Source organism: Protopterus annectens, chromosome 4.part0, assembly GCF_019279795.1.
Source record: "Protopterus annectens isolate FY-2018-M chromosome 4.part0, PAN1.0, whole genome shotgun sequence".
Taxonomy (NCBI): Eukaryota; Metazoa; Chordata; order Ceratodontiformes; family Protopteridae; genus Protopterus; species Protopterus annectens.
Window position 1 is genome coordinate 822,145,399 of NC_056733.1, and position 10,291 is coordinate 822,155,689.

General features: G+C 41.1%; 1 protein-coding gene across 1 annotated transcript in view; it reads left to right on the forward strand.

Moving 5' to 3' along the window:
• MMP17 (matrix metallopeptidase 17) overlaps positions 1–10,291 on the forward strand; it is a 1,131,886-nt gene that overhangs the window by 869,549 nt on the left and 252,046 nt on the right. Inside the window, exon 7 of the mRNA XM_044069795.1 lies at positions 6,419–6,501. Within this exon, the coding sequence (XP_043925730.1) occupies positions 6,419–6,501 (83 nt within the window). The remainder of the gene's footprint in view (positions 1–6,418; positions 6,502–10,291) is intronic.

Genomic DNA, 10,291 nt, shown 5'->3' on the forward strand with positions numbered 1-10,291 from the left:
GGACATGCTGGAGGGACAGATTCATTTCCCAGAGGCTCCCCTCACTCTGGAATAGAATCCCAATTCATGTTAGACATAACCCCTCGCTGACCCTCTTCAAGCGAAATCTGGACACGTGGATGGGAAATTGAAAATTCACCCCTGGGATCTCTTCTGTGTCCCTGCTAGACAGAGGCAAGGCAAACTAATATTAAAAGGGTACCTTCTGTGACCTACTTTACAGAGGCACAGTAGGCTAATCTAATAGGGAGGCGGAAGCCAAATACACTCTGGCTAGGCTTATAAATGCCCTAGGGTAGATAGCCTAGTATCTACCTATGAACCTATATATGTGTGGGTGTGGATATGTGTGTGCTTGTGTGTGTGTGTGAGTGTGTTTGCATCTGTGTTTTATGTGTGTGTGAGTGTATCTACAATATATTTATATATATATATATATATATATATATATATATATATGTATATATTTATATATATATATATATATATATATATTTATATATATATATATATATATATATATATAAAATATAGATATATATATATATATATATATAGATACATATTAAAAAAAAAAATATATATATATATATATATATATGTGTGTGCATATGTATATCTATCTATATGGATTCACTTTAGAAGCTTGAAATACTGAAATGTCGAAATTCAGTATTTCAAGCCCATAAATTGGAACCCTGAATAGAGCGAAAGCTCAAAAGTGCGAAATTCAAAACCTCGAATACCAGAGGTTTTGAATTTCGCACTTCTGAGGTTCTGCTGTGGTTACAGATTCAGGTAACTGTGTGTTTATGTTAAGGTTTTAGGGTAGGGGCTGTGGTGTGTGCGTTAGGGTGTTTTATTGCTGTGATATGTGTGTGCCCAAGCAGAATGTAGCTTGTGTGGTGGTGTGTGTGTGTGTTTGTGTGTAGTGCGACCTTGGAGTTAGAATATTTAAGTAGGGGGGTGTGGGGGGGTGCCAGGGGGGCTTGCCCCCCTGCTTTTATGTAGTAGAGAGCTTGTGTTTGTGTGTGTGTGTGTGTGTGTGTGTGTGTGTGTGTGTGTGTGTGTGTGTGTGTGTGTGTGTGTGCAGTAGTAGCATGAAATTCAAAATCTCCAGTGTGCGAGATTTTGAATTTCGCACTTCTGAGTTTTCTATGTTTTAAAGATTCGACTTTATAGCTTTGAAATATTGAATTTTGACATTTCACTATTTCAAGGATATAAAGTGAATCCCTGTACAAGTTTCTGAGTTGCCCATACCTTACTTGGATAGAGGGAAGTTTCTCTGTTCACCTGTGAGAGAGGGGAACTTTGAGCAGCCATCTGTCCCTGGAAGAGTGGTTCCAGCCCAGAAGTTAGTAGTTTAAAAACCACAGTTTGCGCCGGACAGCACTGGTTAGCTAGGGTTAAATTATTCCTGGCTCCACTAAGTCTCCTCTTCAGTTTTTCACTTGAAACTAGTCTAACTCTCAACCTAAGCAGTCAAAAAGCACCCTACAGTCCAGCACTTGCTCAGACCTAATAGCAAGCACTAATACACCCCGACACTTGACTGCCCAGCAGGGCAAGGCTCTTTATCCACCCCTCACCAACCAAGCAACTAAGCAGCTCACCCTACTATTCAGGCATGACCAAAGGGCAACTTCAGGTGTACTCTCCAGTCCAGCTGTTGAATCTGGGTATCCTGAGGCAATGTTACAACTGCCTCAAGTACACAGACAGCCCTCTCCTCGTACCACAAAACACTAACATATGCGAGAGATGCAATTATAGAGCCAAACTGGAGGCTAAGGAGGACAAGGAGAAGGTTACTGTTAGCTGCCTATCGGGAGCCAGAATCTGCCACATAACACAAGTACTCAGGTCACTCCAGAACAAGTACAAATATGACTCTGTCATTGTTCATATTGGTGTGAATGACCTGAAATGTACCTCCTTGGACTACATGAAAAGAGACATGGAAGAGCTCTCTGATCATGTAGCCCAGGAGGGTATGACCCTGACCCTGAGTAGCATCCTGCCCTCACCAAGAATGATACCTCAGTATAAAGAAAAAATTATCAATTTCAACAATCAGCTAAGCTTCTGATGTCATTCAAAGGGGATCCAGTGTCTGTCAGCCTGGGATGACATGCTCGACAAGCCACGTTGCTTCGCCAGAGACGGCTTGCACCTGTCACCCCTTGGCTTTTGAATACTGGCCAAGGCTCTTGCTGCCCCCATAGTGCCTTTTTTAGGCAAGGCCCAAAATTCAAACCCACCACCGGAAACAGCACAAGTAAAAAAATGAGGGTTATGCTACTCAATGCCAGGAGTTTAAATCTCAAAATACATGCACTCGAAGCACTCCTACGTATGGAGAACATCGACATCTGTGCAGTAACTGAAACCTGGTTCAAGGCTCCAGAGAGCACTCCAGCACTACTGGGCTACAACTCGTACCACACATTTCGGCCACAGAACACAGACCAAAACACAAAAGGAGGGGGCGTATGATGTGGCCCTAGGTCAACTGGTGCCCTAGGCAAAAGGGCTCCATGGCGCCCTTCACCACACTACCTGGTGACCCCATCCTGGTCTACCTACACCAAATAAATACTGGAAAAGCACCCCTGCTAGACCGGTGTCCTAGGCAGCCGCCTAGTTGGCCTATGCCTAAGGCCGGCTATGGGCGTATCCATATTTATCAAGAATACTCACACCTCCAGGTTAGTGGCGCAGCATGATACCTCTGAGATCATCCATGTGCAACTAACATCGGGCAAATCTGTAATGCAAATTGTGGCCTGCTACAGATCACCCTCCATGACCACCACTCCACCTTTCTGGTGACACTGGAAAACATGAAGGTCCTACTGAACACCCTGATATTGGGCAATTTTACCCTACCATTAACTGGGAAAACTACTTGAGTACAAACTCCCAGGCTCAGCACTTCCTGGAATTTATCAACTCAAATGCCCTGGATCAGCTGGTAAACTCCCCTACCAGAGGCCACAACATATTAGACCTGGTCATCACCAACATGGGCGACAGGTGTTCCATACCGAAGGTCAGTCCGTCACTGGTTAGATCAGACCATAAACTAATCACCCTGGATGTCCACACCCTAGCAGCACCCCCAACCAAGGAAGCCACAGTGAAAAACTTTTCTAAAGCAAACTTCACTTTACTTAAGGCAGAGGTGGTAAGTTTCACAGCCCCCACGCTAAAGGATAACACTGCCCAAGATGCAGAATCCTTTACAATTGCACTCTATGAGCACCTACAAGGATGCATGGATTGTGCTATCCCTAAGAAGACCAAGACCACTCCCCTAAGAGAAAAAAAACAGTCTGGTGGACCCCTGCCATAAACAGGTTATACAACAGAAGGAGGAAACTAGTTCAGAAAAAAAGCAAATCCCAAGAAGGAAATACATCCTTGATCAGTATCAGTAAGAAACTAAGGTCCCTCATAAAATCATCCAAGGCTAACTTTGAAAGAAAAATAGCCAAGGATTCAAAAGATAACCACAAAGCCTTCTTTAGCTATGTCAAGAATCTAAGTGGCAACTCACAGATATGCTCTGTGCTAGTGCAAAATAGCACAAAATATACTGAACCTACTGATATTGCCAACATCCTGGCAGATAGATTCAGGGCAAACTTCACCTCCCTCTCACCTTCAAAAGGGCTCACAACAATACCGGAAAAGTGTAGTGTCCCAGAAATCACAGAAGCCCAGGTGAAAATAGCCCTTTCAAAAGCCAAAAACACAGCATCAATGGGGCCAGATGGTGTCCCAGGCTGCGTCTTGCACGAACTATAGAACGAACTAATCCCCCACCTAAACACGCTATTCAATCTCAGCCTCTCCACAGGCTACATGCCCATAGAATGGCGCACAGCAACGGTTATTCCGCTCCACAAAGGAGGGGCCACAACTGACCCTGGTAACTATCGCCCCATAAGTCTGACTAGCCTGGTCTTCAAGGCTATGGAGCGCATCATCATGGAACTCATTAAGAAAGACATTGGGAACCTCCAAACACTTGACCCGACCCAGTTCAGCTTTATTAAGGGCAGATCATGCCTACTAAACCTGGTTGACTTCTTTGAGACAGTCACCAAGGCCATAGATGAGGGAAAGGTGGTTCACACAGCCTACCTTGATCTCGCCAAGGCGTTCAACACCATTCCTCACTCAGGTATTATAGAAGAACTCACCAGCCTGAACATAAACCCCTATGTCACAAGATGGGTTGCCAACTGGCTTACAGACAGAACTCACACGGTAAGAATAGCGGGCTCCAGGTCTGACTCTAAACCAGTCACAAGGTGTTCAACACCATTCCTCACTCAGGTATTATAGAAGAACTCACCAGCCTGAACATAAACCCCTATGTCACAAGATGGGTTGCCAACTGGCTTACAGACAGAACTCACACGGTAAGAAAAGCGGGCTCCAGGTCTGACTCTAAACCAGTCACAAGTGGTGTCCCGCAAGGCTCGGTTCTGGGACCCCTACTGTTCGGCATATATTTCTCAGAAGTACAGGAGGACCATGGCTAACCAAGTTCGCCGATGACTGCAAACTGGGAGCCATAACTGACTCTCCGGCTGACATGGACATCCTTCAAAAAGGCCTTACTGAGACAGACATCTGGTGTCAAAGTCATGGCCTCAAGCTAAGTGCCAAAAAATGCATAGTCATCCCGTATGGGAAAAATAAAACACCCATGAATTACCACATAGTGGCAGCCCCCTTAATACAGAAGAGGTAATAAGAGATCTGGGGACCCAGGTAGATAGCAATCTCTCCTTTGACAATCATATTGCCAAAGTAGTTAGGAAATCCTTCTATGTGGCCCATCTAATTACTAAGGGATTCGCATCTAGAAATAAAGAGGTTATAGTGCCCCTCTACTCGTCACTCATCAGACCCATCATAGAGTAAAATTCCCCATTTGGGATGTACCTCACAAGACACTTCCAGCAGCTGGAAAGACCACAAAAGCACCTCAACAAGAGGATTACTGGCATCACACATATGTCCTATGTAGCCCGACTGAAAAAACTCCAGCTGTACTCAGTGGCATATCGCTTACTCAGAGGTGATCTCTGCCTGACTTACAAAGCCATGTCCAACTCAGAACTGATGGACATGCTCCACCTAAAGAAATCCAGGTCACTGCGAGCCACATGCTCTAGTGAGCTAAACCTCGCCACAACAATAACTAGAACATGCTGGAGGGATAGATTCCTGTCACAGAGACTCCCCATGCTTTGGAACAAAATTCCTAACTACATTAGGCAGAGCCCCTCACTAACACTCTTCAAGAGAAGCCTTGACGAGTGGATGGGCAACAGAAAATACACCCCTGGGATCACTTCATTGGCTCTGCTTGACATTGGCTCAGTTAATTATCAATGGGGCGGCGAAAGCTGACACACTCTGGCTAAGCCTAGTACCTACCTATGAACCTATATATATATATATATATATATATATATATATATATATATATATATATATATATATATATATATATATATATATATATATATATATATATATATATATATATATATATATATATATATATGGGTCTACTTCTGAACAACGAAGACCAAAACACAGAGACCAAAACAACGAAACCCCACAACACCGAAAACCACGTAAGTATAACACACACAAAAAACATACACAAATACATACACAACTGCCCCAAACTACCAACCACACCACCCTACACTACAAATAGCCTGCACCCCCCACACCCCCTACTTTAATATTCTAACTCTGAGATTGCACAAACAGACATACAAGGCAAACTCACATCCACACACTACAGTCCCTCACACAGACACACACACACACACCACAGTCACAACACACACTTACACATAGCACTACGCCTCACAAATACACTTACACATGCATATTCACCCACAGCGGAACACCAAAAGTGCTAAATCAAAATCCTGTAATATTGGGATTTTGAATTTCGCGCTTTTCGGTGTTCTGTAGTTTCGTTGTTTTGGTCTCCTTCAAAACACTTTCGATGTTCTGGTCTTTTGATGTTTTGAAGTAGACCCATAGATATATATATATATATATATATATATATATATATAAAAATACACACACACACACACACACACACACACACACACACACACACACACACACACAAAACTGTGTATGCATGTATGTTATCGTACAAGTGACTAATGACTGCACACATTTTCTCTCCCTTTCATTTTTTACCTGTAAATTATTTTCAGTGTAATTGATGTGCATACTTACCTGTTTAGCAGTCATGACGAATGAACACTGTAAAATGGAGATTACTGCACTATCAGCATATACCTGAAGAGCCTTGTATTCTTCATATATAATGGTCACTAAACTTTTGTCCTGATTTCTGCAGGCAAAGAAGAGATGGCCCTGACAGGTGCAACACCCTGTTTGATGCAGTGGCTCAAATCAGAGGGGAAGCATTCTTTTTCAAAGGTAAAAAAACATTTTATTGTGTTACTAAATAGGACCAGTCACAAAGGCTGTTATTATACTGTGCTTTTTTTTCTTTTTTTTTTTTCTACGCTACATGATGCATGCCATTGCTTAGTGCTGAAGCTTCTGGTTAACTTTTTTGGTTCAAAGCCATCATATTCATATTTGTACAGTTTACTATCATAATATTGAAGTGGACTCAGTCTAATGATCATATTATTGTCTCATGTCCGTGAAAAGTCACAATACAGAATTCTGATATTGTCGAATTACATCCCAAATTCGACCGAGGAACAAGCATTAACATGGGTCGAGATAGGAGTAAGATTCGTACTTCGACAATATCGGAGTTTAACATTGTCACCGTTCGACCTCCAGACTTTGTGCAAAGTGGATTCCATCAAATCCACTTCAATATTTTGCGAGTAAACCTATTCATACAGATGCATTAGAATGGGCCTAGTGATTTTATCTGCAGTTTCTTTTTTCATGTAGGCTGTAATTGAATAGGGTGTGAAACGATCATCTCATTAGTGTAGCCCATGGATGATTAACCATACCAATGGCACCAGCTTTTCTATATAAATCATCATAAACAGTAAAGATGGAAAAGAACAGATTTTGATTAAACTACGTTAAAGATTTCAGCTCGCTGTGTTGTTAGAACTTCTTTTGAACACATATTTTGTTGTCAGATTAAACAGCTGTGCCACACAATGAAAAGTATTTGTATTCCAAAAATGTAGCATAAATTGCTCATCAGTGTAGCACAGATGCATCATACTTCTATACCTCTTTCCTGAGTATGTAGGCGAACATGTGGAATCTCACTTATCATACAAGATAATGTACTGGCAGCATAGCTATCTAACAGAATTGTATTAAAATGAATAAAGCAAGTCAACACTGCTTCATCAGACTACAACTGCAACATTTTAATGCACCATTGGTTTGTCACTTCAAAAAATTTATAATTTATTCTGTAACAGATGCTGACAACAGTCATTTTTGTTACAGTATTCTAAATTGCCCAGGGGTATAAGTGAGTACATATGTGTTACAGAAGACCTAGCAACCGGCTTCCATCCCCCCCGCCCTACACTTTGCCTTGCAGCAGGACCGGTGTTAGCATTTTGGGGGACCCTAGCAGACATCAGGTTGGGGGCCCCCTAGGCATTTACAATCTAAGTATCATCCTGCAACTGCCACCCTTCATAAGTAAAATTTTAGTTCATGCTGCAAACTGTTAGGAGTAATACACACAGACTAACCTGTTGCAACAATACTCTTACATTCCAACAGGTCTATGTACCACACTATGTCGACCCATCTCACAAAGGGACAGTCATAGTTATTGGCATTTAGTTGCAACAATGATGAATTGCAGGAAGTCTATGTACAGGTCTGGGCTTAAGTGAAATGGCGCCCTAGGCCTACTGTTTCAGTCACACGCCCACCCTCCAGTCATCCCCTGCTTTCCACCATCTTGAGCTCCCTATACCATGTACATTACTTTTTTCTTCCTTTTCTTATATTTTGCCTTACTCCTCAGCTTTTTCAAAAAACATAACTTTCTATATGCTCTGAAGTGCATTTTAAAATGTATTTTTTCTTTTTACACACCTTTTCATCCAATGATGGCTTGAACAGAAATTATGATTAAGGAAAGAAACTGTGCTGCTCTTCAGCTTTAGTTTTCATTTTATCCTTTCAACACACATTTCCTGACCAAGACAGCATAGTAATAACCATTTAGGAAATCACTCAAATAAGCCAGGACACAAGAAGCCATAGGGTTATAGATGCTCTGGGATACATTTCGGAGCATTTTCCCAATCTTTTAATCCAGTGGTGACCTACACAAAAGAGCATGAGTAAAAAAAAGAGTGTCAGTCTTTTTTTTCTTTCAAGTAAGACATAAGTTGTACATAAGGATTAATGTTCAAAGGTGACAAAATAGTAGCTCACAATGAACTAAGAAGCCAGTTGTTGTCTGGATACACAAGTCCTATCTGGGAACTGCCTGCCTCCCTAACCCCTCCCCTCCAAAAAAGTACTGCCTATGTATCCCTCTGGTGTAAGACCAAGATGAAAGCAGAGGTTCAAATTGCCACAGTCATGTATTTCCAGTGACTGCTGACATACATACATATACATATGCCTCCTTCCTCTTCAACCCAAACTGTCAAAGGCAACTACCTGCATACATGCATGGTGTGATTGTGAGGAAAGTGAAAACAATAATGATTACAGTAAAGTATTCCACTCTTGCTGCTGCTAGACAGTATACTGCCCCTACACAACCTATAGTAACCTTGTTTGCGCAACTCTGAGATTTGTGAGAAAAGTAAAAGAAACAATCACCAAACTGTCCTCAGCCTAAACACAAACTATAATAACCTCATGTGCACATCTCTAAGGTTTGACTGTGATGAAAATTAAAGAGGTAATAACCACCACAATCCCTCCCTCTTTCCATATAACCTACAGCAGCATTCAGTACACACACATCTGAGCAGGGCTGGTTTTAGAATGGGTGCCGTTTAGAGCAGAGGCTATTATCAGCTTTATCCTAACAGGGTCATATCAAAGCCCTGTTCAAGTTAAAGACCATAATCAGAAAATGAATACATTTTTCTCCTCATTTTTCCCAAATGGAGCCCCCCTTTGTCCATTTATACAGTCTGCAGAGTGGGGACCCTCAGACACTTAGGAGATTCAAGTGTCTGAATGTTCTGTGATATATTTTCTGCATTACTTTTGACATATTATTACTTGGTAGCTACTTTTCTTTGCTGATGCCCAGAAGAATAATGCATGTATCCTGGCATTATTGAGTGTCTGCACAGATAAAAATCACTGATATTTTACACACACTCATGCACAACACACAAATTTAAAAGCATTAGCAATACTAGTTTTGTGTTTATTTCAGCAAATATTAGTATATTGTGCAACACTGGTACTGGCACACCAAATCAGTGACTGCTATTTAGCAGTCATCAAACAGCAGCACGTGTAAGTCACTTTTATTTATCTCAATGTGGAGTAATGCAAACTTGTCACTGTCCCTGATTTTACAGACTTTCCCTTATTCTTCTCATAATTTTGTTTGTCCTTCATAAAAAGTTTTATTTGCTTGTAAATCATTCAGGATTACAAATAGTTAATAAATCCAGACAGAGTTTTATACTTTTTGTTGATGCAAAATGTGTTATTCTATTAACTTTTTATTTTTTTTATTTTTATTTTACATTTGTTGACCGGGATAGTCCGACTGGATGCATGTCCATTTTCAGCGGAGGCCCGGGGAGAAAAGCTCCAAGGGTAAGCAGATACAGCATTACATAATACCAGCATTACATATTACAAACAGACTATTTACAGAGATTACATAAGTAAACAAGTTAAACAAGTTCCACAGGTTAAAGTTAGTCCTGAGCACAAGTCAGGATTAAATTAAATTACACAGTAAACTGGTTAACAGATTTTTACACATTCGAGTTAGCCAGGCTTGATACATTGACATAGCCAGTTAAGTGACAAATGTTGTTTGAGTCTAGTTTTAAATTGACCTAAGGTGGAAAGTAAGGTAATATCAGCTGGAAGAGAGTTCCAGGATCTACTTACAGAGTTTGCAAAGAGAGAATCACCGGCTGTGTTATTAATTTTGCTAGTCTGAATTAGTAGTTTGTTACTCGAAGCGGTCTAGGATTGTTATAGGGGGTGATAATATTTTTAAGTGCAGGAGTATTGTCCGGATTATAGAGGATTTTATAGGCCATAATCA